At 46.8% G+C, this 20805-nt stretch overlaps 1 protein-coding gene across 4 annotated transcripts in view; it reads left to right on the top strand.

The window, feature by feature from the left end:
- The window catches only part of LOC144498499 (monocarboxylate transporter 2), a 156618-nt gene that overhangs the window by 123017 nt on the left and 12796 nt on the right, over positions 1-20805 (top strand). For 3 of the 4 annotated variants that reach the window (XM_078219704.1, XM_078219703.1, XM_078219705.1), the window contains 2 exons: positions 5405-5548; positions 6122-6958. In XM_078219704.1, coding sequence (XP_078075830.1) covers positions 5405-5548; positions 6122-6958 — 981 coding nt within the window. Of the gene's footprint in view, positions 1-5404; positions 5549-6121; positions 6979-20805 lie in introns of those variants that run through there. The other variant, XM_078219706.1, reaches the window with a different exon arrangement.

Raw genomic sequence — 20805 nt, 5'->3', positions numbered from 1 at the left:
TTATATCAACGGATTAGTTATCAAGAATATGAGTTGCAAATTCCACACAATGATGGTTCAAATCCCACCATAGCAGAGTGAAAAATCATTTCATTTTTAAAGTCTGGAAATAAGAAGCTCTTACTATGATAGACTGTCATAAAAACCCAATGGTTCCCTAATTTCCTTTGGGCTATTGGTACTCCATTGGGCCAACACAATGGCCTAATGGTATATCGCTAGACTTTTAATCCAGATTAATCAGCTAATGTTCTGGGGACCCAGGTTCGAATCCCACGACGGCAGATGGTGGAATTTGAATTCAATAAAAAATCTGGAATTAAGAATCTACTGATGACCATGAAACCATTGTCATAGAATATTAGAATCCCTACAGTGCAGAAGGAGGCCATTCGTCCCATCAAGTCTACACCGACAACAATCCCATCCAGGCCCTATCCCCATTACCCCACATATTTATCCTGCTAATCCCCCTGACACTAAGGATCAGTTTAGCATGGCCAGTCAACTTAACCCGCACATCTTTGGACTATGGGAGGAAACTGGAGCACCCGGAGGAAACCCACGCAGACATGGGGAGAACGTGCAAACTCCACACAGAGGCCAGAATTGAACCCTGCCACTGAGAGGCAGCAGTGCTAGCCACTGTGTCACCGTGCTGCCCCATTGCCGGAAAAACCCATCTGGTTCACTAATGACCTTTAGGGAAGGAAATCTGCCGTCCTTACCTGGTCTGGCCTACATGTGACTCCAGAGCCACAGCAAGGTGGTTGACTCTCAACTGCTCTCTGAACAAGGGCAACTAGGAATGGGCAATAAATACTGGCCAGCCAGGGCTGCCATGTCCCACAAGTGAATAAAAAAAATACCCAAATACCAATTACCAAAAATACCATTTGAAGGGGCCCAGCATGCCTCTCCGTACCTGGTGGTACAAGAAGGCCCACTACTAGATGGGCAGCAACTCTGACCTCATCACATTTTAAAAATCCGGCATGATTATTTCACCATGCATCAATCATACTGTTTCATTAAACTAGGTACGGAATATCTCCTGGTAAAAAGCAGCAGTATGGGAGATTTGTTTTTTGATTTGTTCATGGGAATGTGGGCATCGCTGGCTGGGCCAGCATTTATTGCCCATCCCTAATTGCCCTTTAACTGGATGGCTTGCTATGTCATTTCAGAGGGCATTTAAGAGTCAACCACATTGCTGTGGCTCTGGAGTCACATGTAGGCCAGACCAGGTAAGGACGGCAGATTTCTTTCCCTAAAGGAAACAGATGTGTTTTTATGACAGTTGTCAATGGTTTCATGGTCATCAGTAGACTTTTAATTCCATCTTTTTTTCAATTGGATTCAAAATTCGCTATCTGCCATGGTGGGATTTGAACCCGGGTCCTCAGGGTGGCATGGTGGCATAGTTAGGGTGGCACAGTGGTTAGCACTGCTGCCTCACAGTGCCAGGGTCCCAAGTTCAATTCCGGCCTTGGGTGACTGTGTGATGTTTGCACATTTTCCTCATGTCTGTGTAGGTTTCCTCCGGGTGCTCCGGTTTCCTCCCACAGTCCAAAGATGTGCGGGTTAGCTGAATCGGCCATGCTAAATTGACCCTAGTGTCGGGGGATTAGCAGGGTAAATTTGTGGGGTTACAGGAATAGGGCCTGGGTGGGATTGTGGTCAGTGCAGACTCGATGGGCTGAATGGCCTCTCTCTGTATTGTAGGGATTCAATGATGTATCCTGGGTCTTTGGATTACTAGTCCAGTGAAAGGCCTATATAGACCCTTCACTCTTTCAAGGAACTGTCATGCCCTAATAAATACTCCAACTATTCTTTTGTATCTGAGAAACAGATTGGGAACATAGAAAGGCTTTAGGTGGAATGGTTTTATTTTTTCCTACTTTAAATTCAATTAAGAGAAGAACCATCCAAAACAAAGTCCAAGGGGAAAGCTATTTTAAGCCTGGATTCTAGCAGTTACACAACTGATGAATGGTTATAGTCTAGTCATCAAAAATATGTTTTCTTTTGTAAGTAGTTCCACACATCACTAAAATAACACTTTTATGCTCATTAGTATTCGGATTGCTTGAGCAGAAGTCATTAGTTTTGAATGTAGTGACAGAATTGAAAACTCCTGAGACAGTGATGGTACGCAGGTCACCACCCTGCCACATTTCACTTTTAAGTAATGCAAGTGACTTTCATTCATAATATTAGAGAGGAGGAGTGCGAACTCCCTCCCTCCTGAACAGCCACAGAATGTGCAGAGTTGGGGATTTTTGCGATCCTGATACAAGGATAGAACAAAGAAGAAAGAAAACTACAGCACAGGAACAGGCCCTTCGGCCCTCTAAGCCGTGCTGACCATGCTGCCCTCGCCAAACTAAAAAAAACCTTCTGACCTTACTTGGTCCATATCCCTCGATTCCCTTCCTATTCATGTAGCCATCCAGTTGCCTCTTAAATGTTGCTAATGTGCCTGCTTCCACCACCTCCTCTGGCAGCATGTTCCAGGCACCCACCACTCTCTGCGTGAAAAACTTCCCCCGCGCATCTCCCTTAAACTTTCCCCCTCTCACCTTGAATCCGTGCCCCCTTGTAATTGACACTTCCACTCTGGGGAAAAAAGCCTCTGACTATCCACCCTGTCTATGCCGCGCATAATTTTGCAGATCTCTATCAGGTCTCCCCTCAGCCTCCGTCTTTCCAGTGAAAACGACCCTAGTTTATTCAACTTCTCCCCATAGCCATTGTGTGGGGGTGGTGGTGCTGTTGGCGTGGTGGCACAGTGGTTGGTTAGGTGCATTGGCCATGCTAAATTCTCCCTCAGTTGAATGGGGGGTCGATTGCTGGCCAGTCGCGTGATTCCCGAATCGCCAGCTCTCTCAGTCCCCCACAGCCCGATTGCTGGCCCCCCAGGCATGCCCGGGCCCAGGCCTAACACCCCCCCCCACCCCCACCCCCCTGGCCTGCCCCGATCTCCAGCGCCCACCCATTCAATCACCCCCCACCGTCAGTCCTGACCCTCTGGGGAGCCCGATTGCCTCCCTTTTCACTCCAGTGGGGTCAGGCCACCAGGGCCCCGCAAGTCGGGAGCTATAGTAAACCCCACTGGAGTGAAATATTGCTGCTGGGCGGGGAGAGGCTAGTGGGCCTGGAGACTTCAGTTCCGGGCCCGCTAATTGCATTTAAAATCGATTAAAGTAACGTCCTGCATCTCTGATGCAGCTCCATGCCTATTCCGGCACGGAGCTGACGGCGCTGGAAATCCGGCGCTAGGAGACGCACTCGGGGCCCGACGCCCAGCGCAGATCGCGCTAATCCAGCCCTGCTTAAATCTCCTGGCCCACTGCGCAAAATAAATCAGCGCAGCAGGATGGGAGAATCACCCCCAGTGATTTCATTAACTACTAAAAAGGTAAGGAGAAGTGGTCAAACACATGCATCTCCATTCATACAGATTAGAAGTAAGAGTCATGATAATAGAGTTTCAGGGCACGAAGAGACCCTTCGGCCTATCATGTCTGTGCCGGCCATCAAGCACCTATCTATTCGAATCCTATTTCCCAGCACTGGGTCTGAAGCCCTGCATGCTATGGTGTTTCAAGTACTCATCTAAATGCTTCTTAAATGTTGTGAGGGTTCTTGTCTCTACCACCGTTTCAGGCAGTGAGTTCCAGATTCCCACCAGCCTCGGGGCAAAGGAGCTTTATCTTAAACCCCCTCTGAATCTCCTGCCCCTTACCTTCAATCTGTGCCCCTTGTTTATTGACCGCTCTTCTATTCCTTCTATCGATGTCCCTCATAATTCTGTACACCTCAATCAGGTTGCCCCTCAGTCTTCTCTCCTCTAAGGGAAACAACTCCAGTCTAACCAGCCTCTCTTCATAGCTGAAACACGCCAGCCCAGGCAACATCCTGGTGAATCTCCTCTGCACTCTTTCTAGTGCAATCGCAAACTTCCCATAGTGTGGTGACCAGAATTGCACACAGTACCCTAGCTGTGCTTTTATACAGCTTCATCATAACCCCCTGCTCTTGTATTCTGTGCCCTGGCTAATAAAAGCAAGTATTCCATATGTATTCTTATCCATCTTATCTACCTGTCCTGCTACTGTCAGAGATCTATGTACATGCACCCCAAGGTCCCTCTGGTCCTCTATACTTTCTTGCATCCTACCATTCATTATCATAGGAATCACAGAATCCCTACAGTGCAGAAGGCGGCCAACCAGCCTATCGAGTCTACACTGACGCTTCGACAGAGGATCCGACCCAAGCACTTTTCCCGTAACCCCACATATTTAACCTGCTAACCCCCCCCCCCCAACCTAAACATCTTGGGATACTAAGGGGCAATTTAGCATGGCCAATCCATCTAACCTGCATATCTATGGACTATGTATTGTTAGTCCTCACAAAATTCATCGCCTTACACTTTTCAGGGTTAAATTCCATTTGCCACTGTTCTGCCCATCTGACTCTATCAGGCCCTCACCAGTGTGACGGTGAAAACCATACCTCCAAATCTTTTTTGCACAGTGTGCCATAATATCTGGAGAGAAAACTCGGCTGTGCTGCTGGAAAGCTGCAATGCCGGTTTCCTCACCTCAGCCAGCATTCTGTGCATAGAGTGCAAAATTCCACCCTTAGGGGTGAATTTTCCTATTCTGCCCATCACTGGAATCGTAGGGGACGAGAGACAAACTATGGAAAGGTCCATTTACCTCAGGCGGGATTTGCCGATTTTTGGGGTGAACATGGCTGGAAAATCCCAGCCATAGAATACAACTGAGACTCAACCATGGATGTTCATCTCTCTGACCACCTCCATCAGGGGTGTGTGTGTATGTGTGTGTGCATGCGTGTGCGTGCGTGCGTGCGTGCATGTGTGTGTGCATGCGTGCACGCGGAGGGGTGGGGGGAGGGTTGGAGGTCCCTTTCTCTGGTGATGGAAAATGCTCAATAATCAACCAGGTGAGCTTTAATACACAATGGATTTGAATACAAAAGTACACCGAAAGAATGTGATAAAATGCTGTCTGGGCTAAGGGGTTTGGTTTGATTCTGGTGATGTTGTTGACTAGTTGATGCAATTGTGCAATTGGTTCCTTTTGAAAATAGCACTGAAGACATCCGATGTTGACGCAAAGTGGGGAAATCTCTTTGGAAGCCGCTTAACCATGCCACTGTTACTGAGGAGCTGAATGAAAGCTAATTGAAGGCGCTGAGGGCCTCTTTCTGCACTGTAGGGATTTGATGGATTTGTTTTGCTGTCCATTTGTACATTTTCTTGAGGCTTCAAGGACATGGCTCCATTGCACAGGCTTTGCAAAGCAATATATGCCATATGGTAATGAAATATGACAACCTTTCCCTTTCGTTTTGTTCCTCTTAGGGCCTCTAAGCAGCGTCTTGGTAAACAAGTACGGATGCCGTCCTGTGATGATGGGTGGAGGCGTGCTATGTTCAATCGGAATGATCGCTGCTTCATTTTGCAACAGCATCATTGGGCTTTTTTTGTGCGTGGGCTGCATTGGAGGTGAGTATTGGATAGAAGATGTGCCTCGTGCATTGCTGCCTCCACAACCTGCTTGCGTTGATAATAGATTGGGACTTGCAACCTGGACCAGGAGCTTTGAGTATGAATTGTGGTCTTGATTCATAATTAACACTTGACAGCCTTCAGGTCATGTCTAGAGTGGAGGGCAAGGAACTCTGCTGAGATATCCCTCTCTGACCATACTGAACCATAACGCTTCACAAGTTGTTCAGTCATCATTGGTGACATGTATGGTGTACAGTAAGAAGTCTCACAACACCCAGTTAAAGTCCAACAGGTTTATTTGGAATCTATATAATTAATTGTTAAACAATTTAGTTACAAAGGTAAGCCAAAATTATTTTAGGAGTACACATGTGAAATAAATGATCCCAAATAAACTGGTGTGTGGAATATATGACTTATGAAATAAACACAACAATTCCAGATGCCCTGTTGGGTGCATTTTCAATATCAACCTATTTCCTTCCTTCTTACTGCATTTATATTTTATTAATCCTGATTGCTAATATACATATTAATCAATATAATGTTCTCCTTATCTTTTTTCAGGCATGGGATTGGCTTTCAACTTGCAACCGTCCTTAACGATGATTGGAAAATACTTTTACAAGAAGCGCCCCATTGCCAACGGGCTGGCGATGGCAGGTAGCCCGGTATTCTTGAGTACTCTGGCACCTCTGAATCAGTACTTAGTTAATATATTTGGTTGGAGAGGCAGCTTCTTTATCCTCGGGGCAATACTGTTGAACTGCTGCGTGGCAGGATCCTTGATGAGGCCAATACAACCCATCAAACCAGCTCCCGTAAACAATGCACAGCTTTCCACTCCAAAGAAGGAGAGTAAAGACACGGGGGATAGCCCGTTACAGAAAAAGAAGAAGAAGAACAGTGTCTATGAAGTCCTTAATAACTATCTAGATCTGAGCCTCTTCAAACACCGGGGATTTCTAATCTACTTGTCTGGAAATGTCATTATGTTCTTTGGCTTCTTTGCCCCAATTGTGTTTTTGGCTCCCTATGCCAAGCACATGGGCATAGATGAATATTCCGCAGCATTCCTACTTTCCATTCTAGCTTTTATAGATATGTTTGCAAGACCTAGCATGGGGCTTCTTGCAAACTCCAGATGGGTAAGGCCAAAGATCCAGTATTTCTTTAGCTTCGCTGTCTTCTACAATGGTTTCTGCCACGTCATGTGCCCACTGGCAACCGGCTTCAAAGGCCTGGTGGTCTACACTATCTTCTTCGGCTTTGCCTTCGGAATGGTGAGTGCTGTTCTCTTCGAAACGCTGATGGACCTAGTTGGCGCCAAGCGGTTCTCCAGTGCAGTGGGACTCGTCACCATCGTGGAGTGTTGCCCGGTACTTGTAGGACCACCATTGGCTGGTAAGAGTCACATATTCTAGTGTCTCCTGGAATTAAACCATGTGTATTGCTGTGCTTGCAACTCGCATCTGCTGAATTTGTCCCATATTTTCAGTGCAGTGAAATATTTATTCTTAGCACGAGAGTTTTACCAAGTGTCAAACTGAAGAGGAAATACAAAACTGGACAAAATGGATAGAATAAGGGGAATCAGGGGAGGTGATGGCCTTGTGGTGTTATCACTCGGCTATTGAACCCGAAACTCAACTAATGTTCTGGGAACCCGGGTTCGAATCCCGCCAAGGCAGGTGGTGGAATTTGAATTCAATAAAAAATATCTGGAATTAAAAACCTACTGATGTCGATGAAAGATGGAATGGTTAAATGGACAGATAAGTGGCAGATGGAATTTTAACCTTGAAAGATGTGAGGTGATACACTTTGGAAGGCGTAATTTGACAAGTGCTCAATGCATGGTAGGACACTAGAAAGTTCTGTGGAACAAAGAGACCTGGGCGTGTTTGCTCACAGATCTCAGAAAGCAGAAGGCATGTTACTAGGGTGGTGAAAAAGGCATATGGGCCACTTGCCTTTATCGATCAAGGCATACATTACAAAAACAAGGAAATCATGTTGGGGTTGCATAGAACTCTGGTGAGGCCACAGCTAGAGTACTGGGGGCGATTCTCCCGAGAAGTGCTGAATTGGTGAGAAAACTGGTCTAGATCATGACTGTTTTTTCAGTTCAACTTCAGACCCGAATCTCCCCACTCTGTGCAATGCAGAGGTCACAGTCGTGAATATCATTAAAAACCCAGGGGGCGCGGGCCTATTCGCGCCGGAATTTGACAGTTCTGGAACTCTGCGCATGCACAGTGGCCCCGATCTGTCACTCTCCCCGGTTGTTGGCCAGCTCAATCGCTGGCCAGCCCAGGACCCCCACAGTGCTGCCCCTCCAGCCCCCCCCCCCCCCCCCCCCCCCCATGGCCCGATCGCGTTCCCCACGACAATTCCCGGGCCAGCCCCGACCCCCTCTGTCCCGGAGCGCCCCGATATCCAGCCCCCCCCTGCACACAGCGATGGCGATCCCCCACACCCCCCCTCACCCCGGCAGACACCCCTCCCCCGCTGACCCCATCCTGGGAGGCAGGCCTCCCCCCGGCAGAACACCCTCACCCCCCCCCCCCTCCCCCCCCAGCCCATCCCAATCGCTGTCCTCCTTCCAGCCCAAACCGATCCCCATGTAGAGTGGCAGCAGGACCCCCCATCCCCACTGATCGCCCCTTAGGCCCTGGCCACAATAGACCCCGCCCCCCTTGGCGCTGCCTGATGTCCAATGGGCAGTATCAAGGTGCCCCCTGGGCATGGACACTTTGTCCCTTGGGCAGTGCCGAGGGGCACAGGCTTCACTGCCAGGGTGCCCATGCCCAGGGGGCACCACCCCCCTGCCATCCGACCCCCTGAGGGGCCCCAATTACCCCCTCTTCACTCCAGCGGGGTCTCTCGCTAGTTCCCCGAACGTAGGGAGCTACTCTAAACCCCGCTGGAGTGAAATACTCCTGGTGGGGTGGGAGATGCTATCGGGCCCGGCAAGGTCCGTGCTGGGCCTGATAATCACATGTAAAATAGATTTAAAATACATTAAAAGGAGATTGAAATCTCTTCCCGCCAGTTTCCAGCGTGGTCCCGACGATGACTGTTCTCCGGCTCTGGGAGACACGCACGTGCCGGGAACGCATACGCGAATCCCACAAAATGGCTGGCACTCACATCCCCCGACCGACCCGCCAGAAAATTTGCGGGTCGCAATGGGAGAATTGCCCCCACTGTGTGCAGTTCTGGTCGCCACATTACCGGAAGGCTGTGATTGCACTGGAGGGGCTTCAGAGGAGATTCACCAGGATGCTGCCTGGGATGGAACATTTAAATTATGAAGAGAGGTTGCATAGATTTGGGTTGTTTTCGTTGGAGCAGAGAAGACTGAGGGGTGACCTGATCGAGGTGTACTGGATTATGAGAGACATGGACCAAGTGGATAAGGAGCAACTGTTCCCCTTAGTTGAAGGGTCAGTCACGAGGGGACATAGGTTCAAGGTGAAGTGCAAGAGGTTTAGGGGGGATGTGAGGAAAAAAATTTTTATCCAGAGGGTGTTGACGGTCTGGAATGTGCTGCCTGGGAGGGTGATGGAGTTGGGTTGCCTCACTTTCTTTAAAAAGTATCTGGATGAACACTTGGCACGTCATAACATTCAGGGCTATGGGCCAAGTGCTGGCAGATGGGATTAGGTGGGAGTTCACGTGTTTCTAATGTGTGGGTGCGGACTCAATGGGCCGAAAGGCCTTTGATGCACTGTCTGATTCTATGATTGTCAATTGTAGGAAAAACTCATCTAGTTCACCAATGTCCTTTAGGAAAGGAAATCTGCTGTCCTTACCTGGTCTGGCCTACACTCCAGATCCACAGCAATGTGCTTGACTCTCAACTGCTCTCTGAAATGGCCTCGCAAGCCACTCAGTTCAAGGGCAACTAAGGCTGGGCAATAAATGCTGGCTCAGTCTGCGGTGCCCACGTCCCACGAATGAACAAAAAAAAGAAAATAAATATTTGGAAATGGTCGGCAGAAATGCTAGGATAAACAGAAGGTAGGTCTCGAGAACGAAAGAAGACAGAGGAAGGAAGCTGGAAAGTGGGAAGGAATGGATATAATAACCCTTTTCTGCTCAATTATGTCAATTATGTATTTCTCCAAGGCTGCCTGGGTGATTTGACTGCAGCCACACAATTGGGTAAAGGAGGAAGAAAAAGATGTGTGGAGGCAAGCCTTTCCATTTACTTGCAATTGCCTCGCTCCTTCTGATGTTTGTCACTGAAATGTGTAATGGAGCTTTGAGTCATTTTCACAGTGACACAGTTTCGAATGGAAAAAATGTATCTCCCCAGTGCGGGAGTGCGGTAAAGTTTGAATGTACTCCTTTTCATTTTGCAAGCTGATTATAGCTCAAAGTTCAGCTCTTTTGGAAGGGGATTTTCACGGTTGCAGCATTGCAGCTACTTGTGACAATAATAAATAAACTTTAAACTTAAAACTGCTGCAACTCCGTTTGAAGGTCCGGGGTTTCTCTCTCCCAGCACAGCAGGGCGGCACGGTAGCACAGTGGTTAGCACCGCTGCTTCACAGCTCCAGGGTCCCGGGTTCGATTCCCGGCTCGGGTCACTGTCTGTGTGGAGTTTGCACATTCTCCTCGTGTCTGCGTGGGTTTCCTCCGGGTGCTCCGGTTTCTTCCCACAGTCCAAAGATGTGCGGGTTAGGTTGATTGGCCAGGTTAAAAATTGCCCCTTAGAGTCCTGGGATGCATAGGTTAGAGGGATTAGCGGGTAAAATATGTGGGGGTAGGGCCTGGGTGGGATTGTGGTCGGTGCAGACTCGATGGGCCGAATGGCTTCCTTCTGCACTGTAGGGTTTCTATGTTTCTATGTTAAGCAGCAACAGCACAGGCATATGATGGAATACAGGTTTAATTGTGCACCATCCATTCCACACCGGGGAGATAGGCCTCTATGATGAGATGGTTTACAGGAAGAAGAGAGTCTTCCCAAAAGAATGGGAGAGAAAAAGGAAAGAAAAATGCCAAGGGAATCAAATGGGATAAAGAAAACTGAGATCCCTGAGAGATTCTGCTAATAGCACTGTAATATTTGGAATTCCAGGGCCAGTGATCACCAAGCCTGTGTCCTGTTGTCCATTGCCCCATATAAAGATGGCAACTAGGCATACAACCGTGCACACCGACATTTACAGAACACGTGGCCTAATGTTTCCTGTAGTCTTATAAATCATATACTTAAGAATGATTATTAGTTTATGGCTTAACGTCATCATCTCACAGCAAAGATCTGTTCAGATGTGGATTGGTCATGCTAAATCGCCCCTTAGTTCCAGGAGGACAAGCTACGGTAAATGCATGGGGTTATGGGGACAGAGCATGGGTGGGATTGTGGTTGGTGCAGACTCGATGGGCTGAATGGCCTCCTTCTGCACTGTTAAATTTTATGATTCTATGTTTCCTGTCTCCTGATTAAGTATTTACTGCTAGGACTGGTCATGTTGATCATACATTAGTGGCACAGTGGTTAACGCTGCTGCCTCAGAATGCCAGGGACCCGAGTTCAATTCCAGCCTCGGGTGACTGTCTGTGTGGAGTTTGCATGTTCTCCCTGTATCTGCGTGGGTTTCCTCCAGGTGCTCCGGTTTCCTCCCACACCCCAAAGATGTGTAGGTTAGATGGATCAGCCATGGTAAATGCGTGGGGTTACAAGGATAGGGCGGAGGGGAGGATCTGGGTGGGATGTTCGTTCGGAGAGTCGGTGCGGACTCAATGGGCCGAATGGCCTCTTTCTGCACTTCCATGGTTCTATTCTGTGATTACGTGCAACCAAGAAGTGTACAGAAACATTCAACAGCTCGCCCAAATGACGGCACCACCGGCAGTGCAGCACCCTCTTGGAAAACCATGGATGAGTGTCATGGGGAATTTTATGTTTGAAAGGTATTATCATTCTTCGTGAAGTATAATTGTCCGAGTCTATCGATGATTGGTCATGATATCACTCTGAAGTCAGGTGAGAAAACATAGTAACTAGGAGCAGGAGTAGGCCATTCGTCCCAGAACCTGCTCCGCCATTCACTAAGGTCATACCTCACTCTCTATCTCAATGCCATGTTCCTGCTTTCTCCCCATGCCGCTTGATGCCATTAAAATGTAAAAATAAAATCTGTTTCTTCGGAGGTTGTCCCCAAAAACTAGCTCAGCTGTTATGGGGATTGATCCGATACTGTCAGCGTTACTCTACATCACATTCTAGCCATCTTACCAACTGAGATAACGCATCCCCTAAGGTCACTATATCAGTGCAATTTATTCTTCCTCACATCATTGTCATCACTGGTAGTTTTGGTTGTCACCACTCCCAACAGCAAAATCCTGGGCTGCTTCTCCGACATGGTTGTCACCAACTGTACTTTTGATGGTGGAGACATCAAACGAACAGAGAAGTTACGATTTTATTCATTGGAGTTCAGAAGAATGAGGGGGGGTGGGGGGTGGAATCTCACAAAAATCTATAAAATTCTAACAGTAGACAGGGTGGATGCAAGGAGGATATTCCCCATCGTCGGGATCTCCAGATCCAAGGGTCACAGTCTGAGAATACAGGGTACACTGAGGAAGAATTTGGCATGGCCAATGCATCTAACCAGCTCGTCTTTCGGACTGTGGGAGGAAAGTGGAGCACGCAGATGAAACCCATGCAGACACTGGGAGGGCATGCAAACTCCGCACAGACAGTGACCCAAGCCGGGAATTGAACTGGGGTCCCTGGCGCTGTGAGGCAGCAGTGCCAACCACTGTGTCAAAATGTCACCATGAGTCAAATTAATCCACAGACTGCAGTCCTGGTGTTAATGTAAGCCTACTGGTGACATTAATAAATAAATTTTAAAACTTTAAATAATATATATATCTATAATTAGAACTATATATTTATAAATAGTCATTTGGTACTAAAGAACCACAATAATGATGATAAAAACACCTCCTGTCAAAGCTTTTTGTCTTACACTCATCAGAATATTTTGCAAGAATACCAAATGTAAAGGGAGTAATGTTGTTGCAAATTATCCAAATGAGTGCAAGATGAAAGCTTTGATAACATGTGTTTGTTTTCAGCAATATAATTTTATTTTAACTAACATTGTGGATTAGAACTATGCAATTCGATTTTAAGAACTGTTTAATCAATGTGCCACCAATATTGAGATGTCATTTCAGCTGCAATTGATGCTCTTTCTCCAACAGAGTGCATCATCTCAGGAACAGTGTTATAATAGTAGGTGTTGCCCAGAGAACAAATCCTACTCTGGCTTAGGTATTTGTTATTCGATAAAATAACCAACAAATCCCCATCTTCCGGCGGCGGGGGGTGGGGGGGTGGGGGCGTGGGGGGTGGGGGGGGGGGGGGCGGTGGAATTAATCAAATCTCCCATAAATAGAAAATACTTTTGTCTCTGGTGCACCTTATTAATTACATGTCAATTTTAAAATTCTCCCCTTTGTTTTCAAATTCCTCCATGGCTTCATTGCCTCTGTAATCATGTCCATCCTCACAACTCTCCTGGGTATCTGTATTACTCCAATTCTGCTCTCTTGCCCATTGCTAATTTGCGTTGTTCTATGAATGGTAGCCGTGTCTTCAGCTGCTGAGGCCCTAAGCTCTGGAATTCTTTCTCTAAGCATCTCAACCTCTCTCTCCCTTTTGCCTCATTTAAGATAACAGAGCATAATTATATGCATTTGCATAACACTGTTCATGACTATCAGATATCTCAAGCGCTTTACAACCAAGGAAGTACTTTTTGAAGTGTAACTGCTGTGTAAATGTTGTAATGCAGATGTTCCTAAAAAGCTAGCTACAGCTGTTCTAATATCTCCTCCCTATGTAGCTTGCTGTCACATTGTGATTAATAGTTCTCCCACAAAGTGCCTTGGGATGTTTTACTATGTTAAAGGCATTGTATAAATGCATGTTGTTGGTGTTCTTGTTGAGACCTCTTCTTGCTAATACCTTCTCACAAGCATCTCTGTCACCGTTCCAGACAACTTATTGAGAATTCGCAATTCTCACTAATCACAATGGTGCACATCCATTGGAAGAGGGGAGACAGGTAGAAATATGGTGATCAAATTTCTACCTATCTCCCCTCTTCCTATGGATGGCGCAATGGGTGGCACAGTGATTAGTACTGCTGCCTCACAGCGCCAGGGACCCAGGTTCAATTCCAGCCTCGGGTCACTACCTGTGTGGAGTTTGCACATTCTCCCATGTCTTCATGGGTTTCCTTCGGGTGCTCCGGTTTCCTCCCACAGTCCAAAGATGTGCGGGTTAGGTTGATTGGCCATGCTAAATTGACTCTAGTGTTAGGGGGATTACTAGGGTAAATGAGAGTTACGGGAATAGGGCCTGGGTGCGATTGTGGTCAGCATGGACTCAATGGGCCGAATGGCCTCCTTGTGCTCTGTAGGGATTCTATGATATTCACCCCTTCACTCACTCTACCTTCTGTACCTTATATTTCTTGGACTTGTGTTAGTTTTGAGGAACAACTGAGGTGTACCAAATGGAGCTGACATTATTTAAAGCACTCTTACCAGATTGTACACCAGCGGTTGGTCTAAGTTGTCACATTGCTCCTGAAGTTGCAAAAGCCAACAGCAGTGCTTCAGCGTGTGTCTGCAGTCAATGTTCTCCCCGCATGCCATGAAGGTTAGGGTGCACACATTGTGTCGAATTTCTCCTGGACTTGATAAAACGACAGGGGAAATTCTGTATGGGTGGCACGGTAGCACAGTGGTTAGCACTGCTACCTCACAGCACCAGGGATCCATGTTCAATTCCCGCCTCGGGTCACTGTCTGTGTGGAGTCTGCACATTCTCCCCGTGTCTGCGTGGGTTTCCTCCGGGTGCTCCGGCTTCCTCCCACAGTCTGAAAGACGTGCTGGTTAGGTGCATTGGCCATGCTAAATTCTCCCTCAGTGTGCCCGAACAGGTGCCGGAGTGTGGTGACTAGGGGATTTTCACAGTAACTTTATTGCAGTGTTAATGTAAGCCTACTTGTGACACTAATAAATAAACTTTAGAGTGCGATAGTGGGCAGGAAAATTGGCGTTGAAGCTGCCAGCACCAGTGGAGAGCCCACCCTGCCAGCAACTTAATTTTTGAAAGATTGGGTGTCACTTTCAAGGACTGCTCCAGTGTACACAAGGTCCTGTGGAACCGCCCCACACCAACAGAGCCGCTGGGCACTGCCGTCTGGGGCAGTGCCCGAGCAGTGACCGGGCGTGTCCCTCTCCTCCCTGAGTGATGTACTTTGCCTGGGAAGTTCACCCACCAGGTACATGTGTTAGGAGATCAGTCGTAATTCACACTGGGCTGCCCTTACACCTATCTTATATTAAGCTGCTCTTTCTCTACATCCTAGCTATGACTGTAACGTGACATTCTGCACCCTCTCTTTTCTTTCTCCCCTCTATGAACGGTATGTTTGGTCTGTACAGCGCGCAAGAAACAATACTTTTCTCTGTATACCAGTACTTTACGGTGGGTGTTGGGAGGAGGGTGGTGATGATTCAGGTATGGAGGTTTGATACTGAGATGTAGGTGCATTAAAATGACATTCCCAATGTTGCACATCAGAAATCCCGTTACACCACTGGCGGGGGAGGGGCAATCATGTTAGCGTGATACATGATGGCCGGAATTCTCCGGCTATTCACGCCGGCGGGATTCTCCTGTCCCGCTGGCAACGCACCTACGCCTGCGGATTTCTCGCTGGTCTCGGGTGATGTCAATGGGAATTCCCACTGACAGCAGCAGGACCCGGAGAATCCTGCCGCTAACAATCAACACGCCACCTCCATCCGACGGGAAACACGTGACTGGGAGGCCAGAAAATTCCAGCCAATATCGACATCTCGCGAGATTTTCCGCTCTTGACACCAATCTCACCCATTTTGTTTAAGAATTTAACAAACAATGTCAGCTTCTTAGGATATGGGCAACACCAGCAACTGGAAGTTTAATGTCTATTTCCGGTTGCCCTGAGGTCATTAGGGTTCAACCACATAAGATGCGACTGGAGTCATGTGCAAGCCAGATTCAATTTCACAACATATCATAGTGGGATTTGAACTCATCATCTCCACATTGGGTAGCCAGTACGATAACCAGCACAAAACAATCAACATTGTTAAAAAATCATTTATAATTTCTTTCTTCTTCAGTTCTTCCTTATTGGTATTCAATCATCCTCCAACTGGAAAGAAGGAACACTGAATTTTTTTAAGTGGACGATGCGTAGCAAACATGGTTGAAGAGCCATGATGTGAAGATGCCAGAGTTGGACTGGGGTGGGCACAGTAAGAAGTCTCACAACGCCAGGTTAAAGTCCAACAGGTTTATTTAGTATCACGAGCTTTCACACTCTGAAAGCTTGTGATTCCAAATAAACCTGTTGGACTTTAACCTGGTGTTGTGAGACTTCTTACAATGGTTGAAGAGATTTCGGAATCTATTTAATCTTATAGGAGGAGGATGAAAGTCTTCCATATGACTCACTTCCAGCCTCATTCTTAGAGAAAGAGATAAGATCTTACTCTCCCCTGGAAGAATGGAACAAGCAACTCAACCCATGTATCTTTCAAGTATGTTATTCAAGAACGAAACAATTATACTGCTGAACTACAACTCTCCAATGCTTGGGAGAATCTGGTGCTGGTTAAACTACCTCATTTACATTCCAGTACAGTTCTGGCAGCATCAGATTAACATTTAAGTTGCAAGTGATTTCCTTTTTGTGTCAGCAAGTAGCAAAGCCATCATCTTGCTTTAGTCTCTGAATTAAGCTCCTGAGCGATTTATATCTGTTGAATTTTCTTTGCCTAAAAGAGAGGCAAAACTCTCTACTAATAGGGGCAAGAAACTAGAAAAGGTCGTGAATGTAGCCCAGTCTATCACGCAAACCAGCCTCCCATCAATTGACTCTGTCAACACTTCCCGCTGCCTTGGAAAAGCAGCCAATGTAATCAAGGATGCCAGGCACCCCGGACATACTCTCTTCCACCTTCTTCCGTTGGGAAAATGTCTGAGAACACATACCAACTGACTCAAGAACAGCTTCTTCTCTGCTGCCATCAGACCTTTGAATGGACCTGCCATATATTAAGCTGATCTTTCTCTACACCCCAGCTATGACTGCAACACTATATTCTGCACCCTCTCATTTCCTTCTCCTCTATGTACTCTATGAAAAGTGTGTTTTGTCCATGTAGCACACAAGACATGATAGCACAGTGGTTAGCACTGCAGCCTCACAGCACCAGGGACCTGAGTTTGACTCCCGGCTTGGATCACTGTCTGTGCAAATTCTGCACGTATATGCGTGGGTTTCCTCCGGGCGCTCCGGTTTCCTCCCACAGTCCAAAAGACGTGCTGGTTAGATGCATATGCCATGCTAAATTCTCCCTCAGTGTACCCGAACAGGTGCCAGAGTGTGGCGACTAGGGGATTTTCACAATATCTTCATTGCAGTGTTAATGTAAGCCTACTTGTGACACTAATAAATAAACTTAAACTGAAACAATATTTTTCACTGTATACCAATAAATGTGACAATAAATCAAATCAAATGCTCTGCGTAATTACCTAAGTCCACAGAACTTAATCATTGTCTAGAGTAGGAATAACTGGGAATGTTTATTCCCTCAATCACTTGCCACGCAAACCAACCTCCCATCCGTTAACTCTGCCTATATGTTCCGCTGCCTCGGAAAAATGAGAACTCAAGAACAGCTTCCACCCTGCTGCCATCAGACTTTTGAATGGACCAATCTTATGTTAAGTTGTTCTTTCTCTACACCCTAGCTATGACTGTAACACTACATTCTGCACTCTCTCCTTTCCTTCCCCCCTATGTACTCTATGAACGGCATGCTTTGTATTGTGGAAATTGAACAAAGGTGTATATGGGTTAAGTGATGCATCAAGGGTATGGTATTTCTCTGTACATCCTGTATTGCTGAAGACTGGCTGTGTCCAGTTAAAAGTAGATCCACCAATGTTTCTCGCTGCAAAATGCAGCTAATGAAACAACAACAAAGCTTACTCCAACTTATAAATCAAAGAAAAGGTTTAATGAAGAAACATCATTACTCCAAACTTGGGGCCTCGCCCTGGGCCATTCCAAGCTACCCGCAATTCTACATAGTTCCTTATTTATAGTGAATCAGATGGTCAGCTGTCTATTACATCACTCTTTGATTGGTCTGATGTTTTACTGGGTCACATTACATCTAAGACCAATTTGTCATTCTAACATGTATAGCGCACAAGAAACTATACCTTTCTCTGTACCCCAATACAGGTGACACTAATAAATCGAATCAAATCAAATCAGATAGAAGCCTTTGACCGATGATTAGGCACACTTGTCAATATCTACATTGAATGATCTAAAAAAGGAACACAAAAGAAGACAAGTTTTCAAATAGCGTGGAAGTTTGAATGATTGAACTTCTAATTCCTGAATAAGCTAGTTTCCCTAACATGTAACCGTCCGAGTTATTGATATTACAGCTGCTGCTGCACTTTCCTCTATGTCTGATGCAGGTAATCGGATTCACACTGTAAGTCTAGGAAATCCTTTCCGATACATTGACTTCAGCATGGTGTTACACACCCAACCACAACACCGTATTACATGTTTGAGCACTTTTTTTTTTGCCCTGAGTGTTAAGTGTCATTTCAGTATGCGAGAGGGCACTTCTCAATGTCTCTGTACTCAGCTGAAGCACTCAAGTGTCAGGCAATAACCTTGGGATGACTAAGCACTCATGTTGTCACGAGAGGAGAGGTTATAATTTCACAGAGTGTCAGCAGTTCTCATTGCCTGCCAGGGTTATTAGGTTGTCGACCTTCGTCTCCAGAGACAGCCATGCTGCCAGTTGGCGCTCCCCATATCCTCGATATTAGGCATCTTATGTGTGTCCAGTGCAAAAGGCATATCTCATTTTCAGCAGGAATTTTGTGTTCAACAAGGTATGGGATACTGGTGCTAAGTAATGGAATTTTAGGCATTGAATTTCAGTGTCAAGTACCCATAAAGTACAAAATATCCCATTTCACAGAATAGAATCCCTAGAATAGAATGCAGAAGGAGACCATTCAGCCCATCGAGTCTGCACCAACAGCAAACCCACCCAGGCCCTATCCCCGTAACCCTACGCATTTACCCTGCTAATCTCCCTGATACTAAGGGAGATTGGCATGGCCAATCCACCTAACCCACACATCTTTGGAGGAAACCGGAGCACCCAGAGGAAACCCATGCAAACACGGGGAGGACGTGCAACAGACAGTCTCCCAAGGCCAGAATTGAACCTGGGTCCCCGGCGCTGAGAGGCATCAGTGCTAAATGTCAGAGCAAAGTTCTATCTACAATGCTCAAAGCATTTATCGATTCAGTGGCCGTTTTGCGCTCTGTGCTCGTAGCTACAGAGAAGTAGATCTGAGAGCAACCAAGCTCACCTCGTACAGGAATTTCATCGCCAGCAGGGGTCAGCCATGCCTTAATGGTAGCATTCCCGCCTCTGAACCAAAGGGTTCAAGTCCCACCGCAGAGACTCGAACACAAAAAACTAGACAGGGGCGACACGGTGGTGGCACCAGGGACCCAGGTTCGATTCCTGGCTTGGGTCACTATCTGCACATTCTCCCCGTGTCTGCGTGGGTTTCCTCTGGGTGCTCTGGTTTCCTCCCACAATCGAAAAGGCATGCTGGTTAGATGCATTGGCCATGCTAAATTCTCCCTCGGTGTACCTGAACAGGTGCTGAGTGTGGTGATTAGGGGATTTTCACAGTAACTTCATTGCAGTGTTAATGTAAGCCTACTTGTGACACTAGTTTAGTTTATTTATTAGTCACAAGTAGGCTTACATTCACGCTGCAATGAAGTCACTGTGAAAATCCCCTAGTCGCCACACACCGGCGCCTGTTCGAGTACAGTGATGGAGAATTTAGCATGGCCAATGCACCTAACCAGCATGTCTTTGAATTGTGGGAGGAAACCGGAGCACCTGGAGGAAACCCACGCAGACACGGGGAGAATATGCAAACTCCACAGAGACAGTGACCCAAACCGGGAATCGAACCCAGGTCCCTGGCGCTGTGAGGAGCATGCTACCCACTGTGCCACCGTGCCGCCCCTAATAAATAAACTTTAAAAATTTTTTAAAACAGTGTAGTATTGAAGGTGAGCCACACTGTCAGGGGTGCCGTCTTTTGCGTGAGTCCTCCCTCTGCCCTTAGGTGGATGTAAGAGATCACGGGTGAGATTCTCCGGCCTCCCAGCTAGCGGAAGGTGGTGCGTTGTTTGCTAGCGGCAGGATTCTCTGGTCCCACCGCTGTCAATAGGAATTCCCATTGACGTCACCCCATGCCAGCGGGAATCCCATGGGCGGGCTTGCATTGTCGGCGGAACCGGAGAATCCTGCCGGCGTGAGAATTCCAGCCCTCATGGCATTATTGTAAAGGTGATCAGGGGACTTCTCTTTTGTATCCAAGCCAGTATTTATCTCTTAACCATGGGCCATTTGGCCCATCGAGTCTGCATCAACTTTCTGACAGAGTATCTTACCCAGGCCGTCTCCCTCTCCTTATCCTCATATCCCCACACATTTCCCATGGCTAATCCATCTAACCTACATATCTTGGGACACTGAGGAAGAATTTAGCATAGCTAATCCACCTAACCAGCACATCTTTGGAGTGTGGGAGGAAACCGGAGCACCCGGAGGAAACCCACACCGACACGGTGAGAACGTGCAAACTCCACACAGACAGACACCCGAAGTCAGAATTGAACCCGAATCCCTGGCGCTGTGAGGCAGCAGTGCTTAAGCATTATAACAGATTGGACATTATTATATTTCTGTTTGTGGAATCTTCCTGTGTAACCTGGCTGCCACATTTGCTGCATTACAATTGCAATTATGAAATAATGTATATTATTGGCTGTATAATGTGTGGTGATCAGGTGAGGAGGAGGTTAATAGCTCCCTAACTTGCCATCTCCTCTCTTGACCTCAACAGGTTATTTTTGAAAAGGATATGCTTGCCAATTTGGTGAGTGATTAACTATTAACTGTGGCCATAAAAGCACCAATAGGACAGGTTTTGTTGAGTTTAACAAAGAAAGAGGTTAACTTTACTTTCCTTAAACCGATCTAAGCAAAATATTAAAAAGCGCATCAACATT

The sequence above is a fragment of the Mustelus asterias genome, chromosome 9 (assembly GCF_964213995.1).
Source record: "Mustelus asterias chromosome 9, sMusAst1.hap1.1, whole genome shotgun sequence".
Classification (NCBI taxonomy): Eukaryota; Metazoa; Chordata; class Chondrichthyes; order Carcharhiniformes; family Triakidae; genus Mustelus; species Mustelus asterias.
This window is presented reverse-complemented; position numbering and strand designations above follow the sequence as displayed.